Here is an 18,760-nt window from a genome sequence, read left to right on the forward strand (position 1 = left end):
TGATTTGATGTATAACAGAATGATCAAAACCATGGTCTAAGCCAGGAATCAATCAGACCAATCCTGTAATGATCAATGTTTGATTTGTTTTTTGGCTCACTCTGCAAATACAATACAAACACTGAATTATATTGCATCCCTCCTAACTTGCTGTTGGCCCTTTATGAACTTCCAATTCATTAAAATGTATTTGCTGCATGATTTGCTGGAATGGTCTTTTTACATAAAATACGATTGTATTGAGAAATTCCTTTCCACTTTCTTTAATCTTCTGGCTATTGATTTTCATTGTTGCCTTCAAAACATGCAGTTTGATTTGATGAAATCAAACACAAAACTTCTTCTGTTGATCCTCAGAATGTTTGCAGCTTGCAAGGCTGCCATGTGTTAATCGTCCTCTGTTGTTGTGGGTCTCTCTTGAACAGTTACAGGTCTGTTACTCAGAAAGTTCCAAAATGTTGACCCAGTGGACAGTGAAGGGTGGCACAGTGGTTAGCACTGCTGCCTCACAGCGCCAGGGACCTGGTTTCGATTCCCGACTTGGGTCACTGTCTGTGTGGAGTTCGCACTTTCTCCCCGTGTCTGCGTGGGTTTCCTCCCACACTCCAAAGATGTGCGGGTTAGGTTGAATGACCATGCTAAATTGACCCTATTGTCAGGGGGATTAGCAGGGTAAATGTATGGGGTTACGGGAATAGGGCCTGGGTGGTATTGTGGTCAGTACAGACTCGATGGGCCAAATGGTCTCCTTCTGCACTGTAGGGGTTCTATGATTCGATGGTCCAAGTCAGGATCTGGTGGAGAACTCGAAGACTATTGTGTTTGAATCTAGCTGCTGTGATACTCATGGGTTTGGGGAAATGGTATCATGGAAGCTGCAGTAATGTATCCGATAGGAACTTCACACTACATCAGTGAGAGACATTGGCAAATTTTCTTATTTTGAATATTGAAGTATAGAATTAGGGAAATGTTGGCAAGTACAGAAAACTGACTGACTAACAATAGTCTAAACAAGAAACAGGAAAGGGAATTGCTCAGATGACTGTGTACAGTGACATTGTAAATAGGTTTTGAATTTTCACATGTGTACAGCGGCAGAGTGGTTAGCACTGCTGTCTCACAGTGCCAGGGCCCTGGGTTCGATTCCGAACTCGAGTTACTGGCTGTGTGGAGTTTGCATGTTCTCCCCATGTCCTCCAGGTGCTCCGGTTTCCTCCCACACTCCAAAGATGTGGGGGTTAAGTTGATTGGCCATGTTAAATTGCCCCTTAGTGTCAGAGGGTTAGTAAGGTAAATATGTGGGGTTACAGGGAGAGGGCTTGTTGTTGGTGCAGACTCGATGGGCTGAATGGCATCCTTCTGTACTGTGATTCTATGTGCTGCTGTAAGTTTGACTATAACATTTTGGGGAGATGGGTTCTAAGAAATGACATTAATGGTGATTTTCGACTATGGGTGTTCTAGCAATGTCCCATTGAGCAGATGATTGCATCTGACAAGCTCCATAGAAATTGCCACCTGTTCTTTTTAGATGCATATATGATTTATTAATAGAAATGTATAGACTGTAGAGAACTTTATAAATAGAAACTAGAGCAGCTCTTTACCAATAGCTAAACATCCAAATTTCCGGGTTGAAGGAATTAACATTTAGGTCTATCTCAAACAGGAATCGTGGGCAATTCAGATCGTTTTTATCCACTAGATTTTGACTCCAAAACTGTGAAAATAGAAATCCCAACAGGTTTGAGATCAGGTTAAACAAACGGCCATCCTTACAGAGATACGACACTGTGTTCTAAACTCTGCCTTAGTATAAATTCTAATGGACACTGGGCACAGACTATTTTATTGCATTGGAATATTTTTTAATACATATTTAATTAAAGTTAAATCTCTGTGATAGGGTAATTTTCTTTCTCTTATTGTCATTGTTCATTTAAGTGTAGTATTTTTAAGCGAATGAGCAATGTTGCCCGAAATTAATTTCTGTGTGAATTTCCGCGTAGATAATAGGGTGAAATTGAATTGAATTAACCAGGAGCTGCTGATTAAGGTGGAAATGATTGACCAAAGGGAACGTGTTGGATATACAATTAACTTTTCAAACTACTGACACTTTCTTGGGACTTTAGGGGCGGCACGGTAGCACAGTGGTTAGCACTGCTGCTTCACAGCTCCAGGGACCTGGGTTCGATTCCCGGCTCGGGTCACTGTCTGTGTGGAGTTTGCACATTCTCCTCGTGTCTGCGTGGGTTTCCTCCGGGTGCTCCGGTTTCCTCCCACAGTCCAAAGATGTGCGGGTTCGGTTGATTGGCCATGCTAAAATTGCCCCTTAGTGTCCTGGGATGCGTAGATTAGAGGGATTAGTGGGTAAAATATGTAGGGATATGGGGGTAGGGCCTGGGTGGGATTGTGGTCGGTGCAGACTCGATGGGCCGAATGGCCTCTTTCTGTACTGTAGGGTTTCTATGATTCTATGATCTATGACTGTCAGCATGTTCATACAGGGAGAGAGAAACGGAGAGGGTAATAAACGTTACTGAATATCTGCATTCCCCACCTCTGGGCACCTGAGGAACAGTGAGAGTTGAAAATGGACTTGCACATATACAGTGAGCACATGGGGAGGAATGTTACACCTCTGCCGCAACGGGGCCAGGACCGTAAAATACGCCGAGCGTTTCAGAAGTCCATTGGCATCAGTGGGACCAGCAAATCTCATGGACGTAAAATTCCATCCAAAAACGTCTGCTTCTGAATCATACAGGTCATTTGCTGTGATAAGCATAGCTTCATAAAGGCTTATCACAGAATGTTTCCAATGCAGAAGGAGGCCATTTGGCCCATTGAATCTGCACTGGCTCTCTGATAGCAATCCAATTCCCTTTTGAATACCTCCACCACCCTCTCAGGAAGCTCACTCCAGGCTCCAACCACCCTCTGCGTAAAACATTTTTCCTCACATCACTTTTACACATTTTAATAGAAAATAGGTACAGGAGTAGGCCATTCGGCCCTTCGAGCCTGCTCCACCATTCAGTAAGATCATGGCTGATCATCCAACTCAATAACCTGTTCCCGCCTTCCCTCATATCCTTTGATCCCTTCAGCCCCAAGGGCTATATCTAACTCCTTCTTGAAAACATAAAAAGTTTTATCCTCAACTACTTTCAGTGATAGAGAATTCCACAGGCTGACCACTCTCTGGGTGAAGAAATTTCTCTTCATCCCTGTCCTAAATGCTTTACCCTGTATCAGACTGTAATCCGTGCTTCTGGACTCCCCCACCGTCAGGAACATCCCTCCTGCATCTACCCTGTCGAGTCCTGTTAGAATAATACAGATTTCTATGAGATCCCCCCTCATTCTTCTGAATTCCAGCAAATACAATCCTAACCAACAATTTCTCCTCTTATGTCAGTCCCACCATCCCAGAATCAGTCTGGTAAACCTTCTCTGCCCTCCCTCCATAGTAAGAACATCCTTCCTCAGATATGGAGACCAAAACTGCACACAATATTCCAGGTGTGGCCTCACCAAGGCCCTGTATAAATGCAGCAAGACATCCCTACTCCTGTACTTGAAACCTCTCACTATGGAGGCCAACATGTAATTTCCCTTCTTTACCACCTGCTGCACCTGCATGCTTACCTTCAGTGACTGGTGTACAAGGACACCCAGGTCTCATTGCACATTCCCCTCTCCTAATCTATAGCCATTTAGATAATAATATTCCTTCCTGTTTTATCTACTAAAGGCTCACACTTATCCACATTATACTACATCTGCTATGCAGCTGCCCACTCACTCAACTTTAAAAAATCACACTGAAACATCTCTGTATCCTCCTCACAGCTCACCCTCCCAATCAATTTGGTGTCTTTTGCGAATTTGGAGATATTACATTAAGTTCCCTCATCTAAATCATTAATATAAATAGTGAATAGCTGGGATTCCACTAGTTTCAATAGTGAATAGCTGCTGTGCCCCACTAATCATTGCATGCCACATAGAGGAAGACCCATTTATTCCTACTGTTTGTTTCCTGAGTGCCATCCAGTTTTCTATCCATCTCAATACACTATCCCCAATCCCATGCACTTTATTTTTACACGTTAATCTCTTTTGTGGGACTTTGTCAAAATCCTTCTGAAAGTCCAAATAAACCACATCCACTGGCTCACCATCACCAACTCTACTAGTTACACCCTCGAAGAATTCCAATAGATTTGTCAAGCATGATTTCCCTTTCGTAAATTCGTCCTGACTCTGTCAGATAAAAGCAAATTACTGCGGATGCCGGAATCTGAAATAAAAACAGAAAATGCTGGAAAATCTCAGCAGGTCTGACAGCGTCTGTGGAGAGAGAATAGAGCCAACATTTCAATTCTGGATGATCATCTGCTCTGATGAAGGGTCATCCAGACATGAAACATTAACTCTATTCTCTCTCCACAGATGCTGTAAGACCTGCTGAGGTTTTCCAGCATTTCCTGACTCTGTCCGATTCTACCACTGTTTTCCAAGTGCTCTGCTATTTAATCTTTGATAATGGATTCTAGAATTTTCCCACTACCGACGTCAGAACATAGAACATAGAACAGTACAGCACAGAACAGGCCCTTCGGCCCACGATGTTGTGCCGAGCTTTATCTGAAACCAAGATCAAGCTATCCCACTCCCTATCATCCTGGTGTGCTCCATGTGCCTATCCAATAACCGCTTAAATGTTCCTAAAGTGTCTGACTCCACTATCACTGCAGGCAGTCCATTCCACACCCCAACCACTCTCTGCGTAAAGAACCTACCTCTGATATCCTTCCTATATCTCCCACCATGAACCCTATAGTTATGCCCCCTTGTAATAGCTCCATCCACCCGAGGAAATAGTCTTTGAACGTTCACTCTATCTATCTCCTTCATCATTTTATAAGCCTCTATTAAGTCTCCCCTCAGCCTCCTCTGCTCCAGAGAGAACAGCCCTAGCTCCCTCAACCTTTCCTCATAAGACCTACCCTCCAAACCAGGCAGCATCCTGGTAAATCTCCTCTGCACTCTTTCTAGCGCTTCCACATCCTTCTTATAGTGAGGTGACCAGAACTGCACACAATATTCCAAATGTGGTCTCACCAAGGTCCTGTACAGTTGCAGCATAACCCCACGGCTCTTAAACTCCAACCCTCTGTTAATAAAAGCTAACACACTATAGGCCTTCTTCACAGCTCTATCCACTTGAGTGGCAACCTTTAGAGATCTGTGGCTATGGACCCCAAGATCTCTCTGTTCCTCCACAGTCTTCAGAACCCTACCTTTGACCCTGTAATCCACATTTAAATTAGTCCTACCAAAATGAATCACCTCATATTTATCAGGGTTAAACTCCATTTGCCATTTTTCAGCCCAGCTTTGCATCCTATCTATGTCTCTTTGCAGCCTACAACAGCCCTCCACCTCATCCACTACTCCACCAATCTTGGTGTCATCAGCAAATTTACTGATCCACCCTTCAGCCCCCTCCTCTAAGTCATTAATAAAAATCACAAAGAACAGAGGACCAAGCACTGATCCCTGTGGCACTCTGCTAGCAACCTGCCTCCAATCTGAAAATTTTCCATCCACCACCACCCTCTGTCTTCGATCAGACAGCCAGTTACCTATCCAATCGGCCAACGTTCCCTCTATCCCACACCTCTTCACTTTCATCATAAGCCGACCATGGGGGACCTTATCAAACGCCTTACTAAAATCCATGTATATGACATCAACTGCCCTACCTTCATCAACACACTTAGTTACCTCCTCAAAAAATTCAATCAAATTTGTGAGGCACGACTTGCCCTTCACGAATCCGTGCTGACTATCCCGGATTAATCCGCATCTTTCTAAATGGTCGTAAATCCCATCCCTAAGGACCTTTTCCATCAATTTACCAACCACCGAAGTAAGACTAACCGGTCTATAATTACCAGGGTCATTTCTATTCCCTTTCTTAAACAGAGGAACAACATTCGCCATTCTCCAGTCCTCTGGCACTATCCCCGTGGACAGCGAGGACCCAAAGATCAAAGCCAAAGGCTCTGCAATCTCATCCCTTGCCTCCCAAAGAATCCTAGGATATATTTTATCAGGCCCAGGGGACTTATCGACCTTCAGTTTATTCAAAACTGCCAGGACATCCTCCCTCCGAACATCTATTTCCTCCAGCCTATTAGCCTGTAACACCTTCTCTTCCTCAAAAACATGGCCCCTCTCCTTGGTGAACACTGAAGAAAAGTATTCATTCATCACCTCGCCTATCTCTACTGACTCCATACACAAGTTCCCACTACTGTCCTTGACCGGCCCTAACCTCACCCTGGTCATTCTTTTATTCCTCACATAAGGGTAAAAAGCCTTGGGGTTTTCCTTGATCCGACCCACCAAGGACTTCTCGTGTCCCCTCCTAGCTCTCCTAAGCCGCTTTTTCAGCTCATTCCTTGCTAACTTGTAACCCTCAATCGAGCCATCTGAACCTTGTTTCCTCATCCCTACATAAGCTTCCCTCTTCCTTTTCACAAGACATTCCACCTCTTTCGTGAACCATGGTTCCCTCACTCGGCCATTTCCTCCCTGCCTGACAGGGACATACCTATCAAGGACACCCAGTATTTGTTCCTTGAAAAAGTTCCATTTTTCATTAGTGCTTTTCCCTGACAGTTTCTGTTCCCAACTTATGCCCCCTAATTCTTGCCTAACCGCATCATAATTACCTCTCCCCCAATTGTAAACCTTGCCCTGCCGTACGGCCCTATCCCTCTCCATTGCAATAACAAAAGACACCGAATTGTGGACTCTATCTCCAAAGTGCTCTCCCACAACCAAATCTAACACTTGGCCCGGTTCATTTCCCAGTACCAAATCCAATGTGGCCTCACCTCTTGTCGGCCTATCCACATATTGTGTCAGGATACCCTCCTGCACACACTGCACAAAAACTGCCCCATCCGAACTATTTGACCTACAAAGGTTCCAATCAATATTTGGAAAGTTAAAGTCCCCCATGACAACTACCCTGTGACCCCCACACCTATCCATAATCTGCTTAGCAATTTCAACTTCCACATCTCTATTACTATTTGGGGGCCTATAGTAAACTCCTAACAACGTGACCGCTCCTTTCCTATTTCTAACCTCAGCCCATATTACCTCAGTGTGCAGATCCCCCTCGAAGTGCCTTTCCGCAGCCGTTAAACTATCCTTGATTAACAATGCTATTCCTCCACCTCTTTTACCAGCTTCCCTACACTTACTGAAGTCAGGCTGACTGATCTATCATTCCTGGTTTTCTCTCTACTTGCCTGTTTAAATACTTGGGCTACATTAGCTACGCACAGTGGTTATCACAGCTGCCTCACAGCACCAGGGACCTGGATTCGATTTCTGGCTTGGGTCACTGTCTGTGTGGAGTTTTCATTTTCTCCCCATGTCTGGTGGGTTTCCTCCCACAGTCCAAAGACATACTGGTTAGGTGCATTGACCATGCTAAATTCTCCCTCAGTGTACCCGAACAGATGCCGGAATGTGGCGACTAGGGGATTTTCACAGTAACTTCATTGCAGTGTTAGTGTAAGCCTACTTGTGACATTAATAAATAAACTTTAAAACTTTACCCTCCAATCTGTAGGAATCGATCCAGAATCTATAGAATCGTGGATGATAACCACCAATACATCCACTGGTTCTAGGGCCACTTCCTTAAGTACTCTGGGATTTAGATTATCAGGCCCTGGGATTTATTGGCCTTAAGTCCCCTCAGTTTCTTCAATAACATTTCTGTACTAATACTGATCGCCTTCAGTTCCTCTCTCTCACTAAACCCTGTGTTCCCCAACATTTCTGATATGTTATTTGTGTCCTCCTTTGTGAAGATTGTACTCAATGATAAATTCCCCTGTTTCTGACTGTAAGGGGCATACATTTGTTTTCACCAATCTTTTTCTCTTCACATACCGATAGAAACATTTACAATCAGTTTTTATGTTCCCCACAAACTTATTCTCAATGCATTATTTTCCCCTTCTCGGTCAATCTGTCCTCCTTTGCTGAATTCTAACTGCTCCCAATACTCAGTCTGTAGTGTTTTCTTGGCCAATTTGTATACCTCTCCCTTGGATTGTGGGGCCGAAGGGCCAGTTTTGTGCTGTATGTTTCTATCTCTAATTTCCCTTGTAAGCCATGGTTTGGCCTCTCAGTGCCAGGGACCGGGGTTCAATTCCCGGCTTGGGTCACTGTCGGTGTGGAGTTTGCACGTTCTCCTCGTGTCTGCGTGGGTTTCCTCCGGGTGCTCCAGTTTCCTCCCACAATGTAAAAGATGTGCTGGTTAGGCACATTGACCCGAACAGGCACCGGAGTATGGCGACTAGGGGATTTTCATTGTAAGTTCATTGCAGTGTTAATGTAAGCCTTACTTGTGACCAATAAATAAACTTTAACTTTAATTTTTGTGTCAGACAGAAATAAACAATTATTGTAGTTCACCCATGTACTCTTTGAACTTTTACCATTGCCTATCCACCGGTTTAGCTTAACTTCTGTAGTAGGGAAAATGCTTGAATCTATCATCAAGGAAGAAATAGCGAGACATCTGGATATAAATTGTCCCATTGGTAAGACGCAGCATGGGTTCATGAAGGGAAGGTCATGTTTGACTAATTTGGTGGAATTCTTTGAGAACATTACATGTGCAGTGGACGATGGGGAACCTGTGGATGTGGTGTATCTGGATTTCCAGAAGGCATTTGACAAGGTCCCACACCAAAGACTGCTACATAAGATAAAGGTGCACAGTGTTATGGGTAATGTATTAGCATGGATAGAGGATTGGTTAACTAACAGAAAGCAAAGAGTGGGGGTAAATGGGTATTTTTCTGGTTGGTGATCAGTGACTAGTGGTGTGCCTCAGGGATCAGTGTTGGGACTGCAATTGTTTACGATTTACATGGATGATTTGGAGTTGGGGACCAAGTGTAGTGTGTCAAAATTCACAAATGACACTAAGATGGGTGGAAGAGCAAACTGTGCAGAGGACGCTGAAAGTCTGCAAAGGGATACAGATAATCTAAGTGAGTGGGCGAGGGTCTGGCAGATGGAGTACAATGTTGGTAAATGTGAGGTCATCCATTTTGGTAGGAATAACAGCAAAATGGACTATTATTTAAATGGTAAAAAATTGCAGCGTGCTGCTGTGCAGAGGGACCTGGGTGTCCTTGTGCAGGAATCTCAAGGAGTTGGTTTGCAGGTGCAGCAGGTAATTAAGGCAAATGGAATTTTGTCCTTCATTGCTAGAGGGATGGAGTTTAAAAACAGCGAGATTATGTTGCAGCTGTACAAGGTGCTGGTGAGGCCACACCTGGAGTACTGTGTACAGTTTTGGTCTCCTTACTTGAAAAAGGATATATTGGCACTGGAGGGGTGCAGAGGAGATTCATTAGGTTGATTCCGGAGTTGAGAGGGTTGGCTTATGAGGAGAGACTGAGTAGACTGGGTCTATACTCATTGGAATTCAGAAGAATGAGGGGAGATCTTATACAAACATATAAGATTATGAAGGGAATAGATAAGATAGAAGCAGGGACGTTGTTTCCACTGGTGGGTGAAACTAGCCTCAAAATAAGGGGAAGCAGATTTAGGACTGAGTTGAGGAGGAACTCCTTCACACAAAGGGTTGTGAATCTGTGGAATTCCCTGCCCAGTGAAGCAGTTGAGGCTACCTCATTGAATGCTTTTAAGGCAAGGATAGATAAATTTTTGAACAGTAAAGGAATTAAGGGTTATGGTGAGCGGGCAGGTAAGTGGAGCTGAGTCCACAAAAAGATGAGCCATGATCTTATTGAATGACGGAGCATGCTTGAGGGGCCAGATGGCCTACTCCTGCTCCTAGTTCTTATGTTCTTATGTTATCCCTTTAAGTAACGTTTCCCAATCTACCATTGCCAGTTCACGCCTCATATCATCATAGTTTCCTTTATTTAGATTCAGGATCCCAGTTTCAGAATCAAATATGTCAATCTCCATCTTGATGAAGAATTCTATCATATTGTGGTCGCTCTTTCCCAAGGGGCCTCGCAAAACTAGATTGCCAATTATTCCTTTCTCATTACCCAGTACCCAGTCTAAGATGGCCTGCTCTCTCGTTGGTTCCTCCACATATTGGTCCAGAAAACCATCCCATATACACTCCTGAAATTCCTCCTCTCTGGCATTGTGACTAATTTGATTTGTCCCATCTATATGCAGATAAAGTCACCCATAATTACAGATGTTCCTTCCTCACAGTCATGTCTAGTTTCCTGTTTAATGCCATTCCCAACATCAACATTACAGTTTGAGGGTTTATATACAAACCCCACTAATTTGTTTTTGCCCCTTGGCATTTCTCAGCTCTACCCATACAGATTCCACATTGTCAGAGCTAATATCTTTCCTCACTATTGTGTTAATTTCCTCTTTAACTAGCAATGCAACTCCATCATTTTCCTTCTTGTCTGACCTTCCTAAATACTGAATACCCTTGGATGTTCATTTCCCATCCCTGCTCACCCTGCAGCCATGCTCCTTAATTCTAACTATATCATACCCATTTATATATATTTGCGCGATTAGTTCATCCACTTTTCTAATTATTTTAAATCTGTGCCCTGCAGTTCATGATGCTATTTTGAGTAGAAACAGTTTCTCCCTATTTACTCAGGATCCCCTCAGTCTTCCTTTCTCTAAAGAAAACAGTCCCAACTCTCTAATCCACCATTATCGCGACACTCTTTTATCCCTGGAATCATTCTTGTGAATTTCCTCTGTACTCTCTCCAATGCCTTCACATCCTTCCTCAAGTATGGTGCATAGAACTGGACACAGTGCTCCAGATGAGACCTAAATTGTATCTTATACAAGTTCAACACGATCTTCTGATTCTTGTATGCAACGCTCCTATCAATAAAACCTAAGATACTACGGCCAGAATTTTACAGCCCCTCCCACCACGGGAATCGGAGCGGGCGAGGGTCGGACAATGGGAAGGTCCGTTGACCTTGGGCGGGATTTTACAGTTTTGGGACGAGCAAAGCCATAAAATCCCAATGTCTTATTAACTACTCTCTCAACATGCCCTGCCATCTTCAATGGCTTATGTACAGATACACCCAGGTTCCTCTGTCCCTGCACCTCCTTTAGAGTTTCTCCCTTTGTTTTATATTGTCTTTCCATATTCTTCCAGCCAAAATGAAGCACCTCACATTTCTCTGCATTGAACTTCATCGGCCACGGCTCTGCCCAATTCACCAACCTGTCCATGTCCTTCTGAAGTTCAAGGCTATCCTCATCACATTTCCAATCATCATATCATCCGTAAATTTTGAATTCATGTCCTGAACACCAGTCTAGGTCATTAATAAATATCAGGAAGGGCAAGCATCCCAACACTGGCTCCTGGGGAACTCCACTACAAACCTCCCTCCAATCTGAAACACAACCACTTATCACTACTCTCTGTTTCCTTGCAGTATCCGGAGAGCTGTCACGATGCTTTAAAGTTTTGTCAATCCGATGCCGCATTTTTTCTCAGCGTTGGGGAAAAGATCATAGAAACCCTACAGTGCAGAAAGAGGCCATTTGGTCCATCAAGTCTACACTGACCACAATCCCACACAGGCCCTACCCCCATTTCCCTACATATTTACCCGCTAATCCCTCTAACCTACACATCTCAGGACACTAAGGGTCAATTTTAGCATGGCCAATCAACCTAACCCGCACATCTTTGGACTGTGGGAGGAAATTGGAGCATCCGGAGGAAATCCACGCAGACATGTGGACAATGTGAAAACTCCACACAGGGCTGAATGTCATCTGATGCCACTGGAGACCCATTGTTCCCACATCTCATGGGGAGCTATGTGATAAAGCATGGCTTAGGACAGGGATTTTCATTTCACTAGCCACAGCTTAAAGGAAGGTTCTGCTACCTGGGTAACCCCAGAGCGTAGCACACATTTTGTGAATTGAAGCAAGGCTCCCTAACTTCACTGTCAGGAAGGGACTGATGGTGGAAGTCCCAGACAGAGACAGACAGGCAGCTGAAGACATTGCTACACATCGGAGATCCAAATTCATTTGGGATGTCTTCACTGATTCATAAGTCAATCCTTCTCAGGGACCTTTAGTCTATCAAAGAGCAGCCTGGTTTCACCAACTTATCCATGGTATAAATGAAGTCTATTATATCATCATTATCTTCAGCACCTGCACAGTACTCAACTCCTGTTGTAATAAATACTCGGCTGCCATTACATCAACAATGTCAGTGAATCATCACTGGATTTCTTTCGTTGTGATCCGGTCTTCGGGGTGGCACAGTGGTTGGCACTGCTGCCTCACAGCACCAGGGACCCGGGTTCGATTACTGGCTTGGGTCACTGTCTGCGTGGTGTCTGCACGTTCTCCCCATGTCGGCGTGGGTTTCCGCTGGGTGCTCTGGTTTCCTCCCACAGTCCAAAGGTGTGCGGGTTAGGTTGATTGGCCATGCTAAATTGCCCCTTAATGTCAGGAGGACTAGCTGGGGTAAATGTGTGGGGCTAAGGGAATAGGACCTGGGTGGGATTGTTGTTGGTGCAGGCTCGATGGGCCAATGGCCTCCTTCTGCACTGAAGATTCTATGATATGGCTTTTGCTCTGCCCCACTCTAATGCATTGTTTAATTACCATTTGGGAGCCTACAGTCAGAGATAGAAAGTTGCTCCAGCTCACAGGAACATCTTGAAATGTCAATTGTCAGTGGTGGAGAAATTGATCAATCACTGAACATTTCGAAAAAATCAACTTATCCCTGGACAAGGTGGTCCAAATAACTCAAGCGACTGAAAGCTCCGAACAAAGTGCTTTTCAACTACAATGCTCGCAAAGTGAGGCGAATCAATTCTGGCGGGAAACGGCTGTTGCTTGAGGTACCCGTAGTGAGGACATAGAGGAGCCCGAGGAAAGGAGGATAGGTCATCAGCCACAGGGTGTCGAGATGTGTTATCATTGTGGAGGAGACCATCCCCAAGACAAATGCAAATGTGAAGAGTTCATTTGTTTCAGATACAATAGGAAGGGCCACGTAACATGCCAGGTGAGCAGCCAAACAGACTGTGCTGAAGTCCCAAAAAAAACAATAACTCGAGTGAATAGGCTTGTGGAATACCTGGAAGTCCAAAGTTCATAAGTTCAACATTGTAAAGTTAAATAAGATGCCCCCCCCATCAAAATCGTCCATATTGTGAACAGACTTATTGTTAACTATAGTGGTCAATACAGGTGCTTCAGGCACAGTAATAGGAGAGCAAACATACAGGTATTTACAGGGAGGCTTGCAACCCTTGAGGTTCAGCGGTACAGCGGCCAAGTTGGCAATCTATTTGGGGGAGGCACTGAAGTAATGGGCACGATGCCAACACCGGTGTCCTATCAACACCAATCTGCCCAGTTACCCCTGCTGGTAGTGAAAGGACAGCGGCCGAGCCTTAAGGGGCAAGTATGCTGAAGAAAATCAAGTTGAATTGGTTGGAAATATTCAGATTCACAGACGGGTTTTCCAGAAGGTTCTATGCAAGTATCAGGAAGCTGGGTGTGTCAATACTGCCAGTGTTAAGACCGACTGCACAGCGAGAATTTGCAGCGATTACAAGTTGACCGTGAACAGGGCCACCCATATTGATAGATATCCTATCCCTAGGATAGACCTTTACGCAAAACTGGCAGGAGGCCTCAAGTAAATGAAGTTGGACTTCAGTCACAGATGCCAACAGCTTGAGCTGGAGGAAGAAGCGAGGAAATTTGTTATCTTCAACAGGGCTTATTCCAGTACACCATGCTACCCTTCGATATTTCAACTGCATGCGTTAGCTTTCATGACATGATGGAGAGCCTTCTACAAGGGATCCCAAAAGTTGTTATATATCTGGATGATATCTCAGTCATTGGGGGTGTATCTGAACCCTGGTATAACTGAACCCTGAACCCTAGTGTACCTGAACCCTGGTATACCTGAACCCTGGTATACCTGAACCCTGCCGTCTTTCGAAGTCTATAAGAATTAAGTTCTGGACTGGAAGGCCAATGGTTAACCTTCCCGTCTGAAACCAATGAAGGCTTTTAATGACAACTTAAAGGCCTCATCCCACCACCACTGGCATTAATCTGGCTGCAAACTGGCCTGTTCCCTACGGTGTGTACAACAGGTGAGCCTATGTCAGCTACTTGTTAAACTTGTGGGGGAAGAGGTGTTCAATCAAATGCAATGAGTGCCTATCGAGGGATGGGACATGGCGTAAGCGGTGCCCAATGTGAGCCACCTCCCTCCTCTTGCTTTTGAACCTGCTTTCCCTCCGCTCCCTGCAACTCCAGTGTGGCACTGTGGATGGATGGGTAGGTGTGCTTGTTACTACTACTGTTCAGGATGAGGTGTCTGGTAGAAATGAATGGTAATGTTGCATCCTTTGCCCTGTCATGTTTCTCTACTTCCTCCTCCTCCTCCACCTCTATCTTCTCCTTCACCTCTTCATAGAAATCATAGAATCATAGAATCCCTACAGTACAGAAAGAGGCCATTCGGCCCATCGAGTCTGCACCGACCACAATCCCACCCAGGCCCTACCCCCATATCTACCCACTAATCCCTCCAACCTACGCATCTCAGGACACTAAGGGCAATTTTTAGCATGGCCAATCAACCTAACCCGCACATCTTTGGACTGTGGGAGGAAACCGGAGCACCCGGAGGAAACCCACGCAGACACGAGGAGAATGTGCAAACTCCACACAGACAGTGACCCAAGCCGGGAATCGAACCCAGGTCCCTGGAGCTGTGAAGCAGCAGTGCTAACCACTGTGCTACCATGCCGCCCATCCGCCTATCCCCTCCTCCACCTCCTTTTCACCCTCCTCCTTCTCTTCGTCCTCTGCTTTTCATTTGCCAGTTGTTGGTATTTGAGTATTTATCTGCTCTTGCCGTAGCACCCAGCCTGTGTGACGCACAGTGCCCCAGCACCCAGCCTGTGTGACGCACAGTGCCCCAGCACCCAGCCTGTGTGACGCACAGTGCTCCAGCACCCAGCCTGTGTGACGCACAGTGCCCCAGCACCCAGCCTGTGTGACGCACAGTGCCCCAGCACCCAGCCCGTGTGACGCACAGTGCCCCAGCACCCAGCCCGTGAGGCACAGTGCCCTAGCACCCAGCCTGTGTGACGCACAGTGCCCCAGCACCCAGCCTGTGTGACGCACAGTGCTCCAGCACCCAGCCTGTGTGACGCACAGTGCTCCAGCACCCAGCCTGTGTGACGCACAGTGCCCCAGCACCCAGCCTGTGTGAGGCACAGTGCTCCAGCACCCAGCCCGTGTGATGCACAGTGCCCCAGCACCCAGCCTGTGTGAGGCACAGTGCCCAGCACCCAGCCCGTGAGACCCAGGAAACTCCAGGATATCCTGCGTGTTTGACATCCTTGGCTGTCACTAGCTGGGAGTCCACTCTATGAGTGGATGGGGAAATTAGCAATCCGGAGTTCTCACTCTTTGAATCTTTACGCGAGATGCTGTTTTAAAAGATTAATCCAATTGATTTTAACATGAAACCTGATCTTTATTTCCTGGAGTAATTTATTTCATTAACGGGCAGGCTGTGTAAATGTGAGAACCTTTCGAGTGAACATTCCAATTGAACTGCATTTTATTAATGCTTCAGTGAGCTTTTAATTTTAAAAATCAATTATATCGCAGGTATTAAAAAATCATTAATATAAAAGTAGCTGTAATTTTAATGAATCATTTCAAGGTCACTGGAGTGAAATACCTGATTTTCTCCTGGATTTCCGAAGTCACCGTGTATATTATAAACTTTGTTCTTTCAGTGTTTGATAAGTGTCATTTTCTCAAAATGTTCACCACATATTAAGTCACCTTTAACTCATCTTGTGACATTGTATTTGAACCCAGCTTCACAACCTACAGCAAAGTCGGGGCAGCACGATGGCACAGTGGTGAACACTGCTGCCTCACAGCGCCAGGGACCCAGGTTCAATTCCCGGCTTGGGTCACTGTCTGTGTGGAGTCGGCACGTTCTCCCCGTGTCTGCGTGGGTTTCCTCCGGGTGCTCCGGTTTCCTCCCACAGTCCAAAGATGTGCAGGTTAGGTTGATTGGCCATGATAAATTGCCCCTTAGTGTCAGGGGGAATTAGTAGAGTAAATGTATGGAGTTACAGGAATAGGGTCTGGGTGGGATTGTGGTCGGTGTAGACTCGATGGGCCGTATGGCCTCCTCCTCCAGTGTAGGTATTCTAGTCACGGTGATGAGTATTTCTAATCATATCACTGTCAGTGTGAGCTGAGAAATTGCCTGCTGTGGTCTATGTGATTTCTCAGTGTGTGTCTCCTCTGTTGCAGGTGTTCTTTGGTTGGCGGTCATCTCGGAAGTTTTATATATCGTGCTTTTAGTTGTTGGTTTCAGCCTGATGTGCTTGGAGCTCTTTCATTCAAATAATGTCATAGACGGCCTCAAACTGAACGCATTTGCTGCTGTCTTCACTGTTCTTTCAGGTACGTTTCATCTCAGCTTCTCCAATTAGTAAAAAATCAAAGCCAATCCCTCTGATGGTGCGTTTACAATTCCTTTCGGCAATTTCAAAGGCACATGAATATTGCAGTGACACAGGAATGTCTTTGATTGGATTTATTATTGTCACATGTATTGGGATACAGTGAAAAGCATTGTTTCTTGCACGCTATACAGACATGGAGAAGGAAAGGAGAGGGTGCAGAATGTAATGTTACAGTCATAGCGAGGGTGTAGAGAAAGATCAACTTAATGCAGGTAGGTCCATTCAAAAATCTGTTGGCAGCAGGGAAGAAGCTGTTCTTAGAGCAGCACGGTGGCACAGTGGTTAGCGCTGCTGCCTCACAGCGCCAGGGACCAGGGTTCAATTCCAGCCTGGGGTCACTGTCTGTGTGGAGTCTGCACGTTCTCCCCGTGTCTGCATGGGTTTCCTCCGGGTGCTCCAGTTTCCTTTCACAGTCCAAAGATGTGCAGGTTAGGTGGATTAGCTATGCTAAAATGACCCTTAGTATCAGGGGGACTAGCATGGTGAATACGTGAGGTTACGAGGATAGATCCTGGGTGGGATTGTGGTCGGTACAGGCTCAGTGGGCCGATTGGCCTCCTTCTGTACTGTAGGATTCTATGAGTCAGTTCCCGAAGGGAGAAAGTGGAAGAGAGAATGTCCGGGGTGCGTGGGGCCCTTCATTATGCTGGCTGCTTTTCCGAGGCAGCGGGAAGTGTAGACAGAGTCAATGGATGGGAGGCTGGTTTGTGTGACGGACTGGCTTAAATGACAATAATTCGTAGTTTCTCACAGTCTTGGGCAGGGCAGGAACCATACCAAGCTGTGATACAACCAGAAAGAATGCTTTCTATGGTGCATCTGTAAAAGTACATTCAATACGGTCGGGAACGTTTAAGTGATAACAAAGCGCAATGATCATATTCTGGGCACTGAGTGCATCAGGTAGTGAATAGGTAGCAAACAGTGCAGCAATACCGCACTCAGTTTATTCCCCCAGTGTGCTGAGCCATCATTATGGGCTCGCTGTGATGTTGATTCATTCCTTTCGACATCTGGGTTTTGTGGAAAAGCAGTGAAGAAAGCCAGTGGAGTATTGGGCTGTACAGATCAAAGAATGAAGTCCACATTGCTGGGGGTTCTGTTGGACTGCCTATCATTTCATTAATCAAACCACATTTAAACTAATATGTTCCAATTTGGTGTTTAACCTCAAAATAAACAAGAATGACAGAAAATAGGGAAACGAGCAACGAGATCAATCTCAAGGAAGAGCTATGGGGACAGGGGAGAAAAACCTAGGGACAACATTTATCCTTCCCAAGACCTGCACTTTTGCCAAATAGTTAGAGCTTCAGGGATTAAATTCCGGATACAATTGTGTCTGTTCATTCCTAAGTATAGAGGGCAATTTCCTGAAACAGTCCATTGGCCAGTTGAGTATGCTAATCTGGAATTTAATGCACACTGCTAACCTAGTGAAGCTTGCTCCAATGCATGATCTGCTTAGCACTTCCCAATCTAGAATGGCATATCCAACAATCCCACATTTACCAGCAGAAAGCTCAGTATATTTTGTTAAGTGATTGTGCCGATGTTGTATCTTTGAGAAATATATTTTAATTGTACTTCTCTGCAGTTTTTTTCAAACAAGCCCGAGTGTTTTATTTTTGCTGCAATGTCTGAGCCAGTGTCCTCTAATTGTTACTGAAGAAATATAATGGCAATCTTGTTTATTTTTAATCTGGCCTAATGCAGTGTCCTGGAGTTTTATGACCCTTTTGGAATTGTTGGGTGGAGCATGATTGATAGGTCTTCCCCTCCCGCATAGGAAAAATCCAAGGTTTTTGTTTCATTTTGGCTCAGAAGTTGTTTGGACTGGAGACTGAAGAGTGTTTCTGTCTCACTCTATCTATCTGAAGTGAAAATTCTGCTGTCTGAGACTTGCTAGCTAGAAGCTAAGGGCAAACAGTGTCTCTATCTCTCTCACAAGGGGTGCTAAAGTTCCAGGACTGGAAAGCCTTAGGGTTTTAATCCAACATCCAAAGGACTAATTCACAGCAGATGTTAAAAAGCTGCAAAATGCAGCATCACATGAGCATACTTGCTTTCTGTGCTAAGCCTTGAAAGGG

General features: G+C 45.1%; 1 protein-coding gene across 1 annotated transcript in view; it reads left to right on the top strand.

The window, feature by feature from the left end:
- gsg1l (gsg1-like) overlaps positions 1 to 18,760 on the top strand; it is a 289,153-nt gene that overhangs the window by 165,665 nt on the left and 104,728 nt on the right. The window contains exon 3 of the mRNA XM_078239784.1: positions 16,456 to 16,608. Within this exon, the coding sequence (XP_078095910.1) occupies positions 16,456 to 16,608 (153 nt within the window). The remainder of the gene's footprint in view (positions 1 to 16,455; positions 16,609 to 18,760) is intronic.

This window comes from Mustelus asterias, chromosome 23 (assembly GCF_964213995.1).
Source record: "Mustelus asterias chromosome 23, sMusAst1.hap1.1, whole genome shotgun sequence".
NCBI classification, from domain to species: domain Eukaryota; kingdom Metazoa; phylum Chordata; class Chondrichthyes; order Carcharhiniformes; family Triakidae; genus Mustelus; species Mustelus asterias.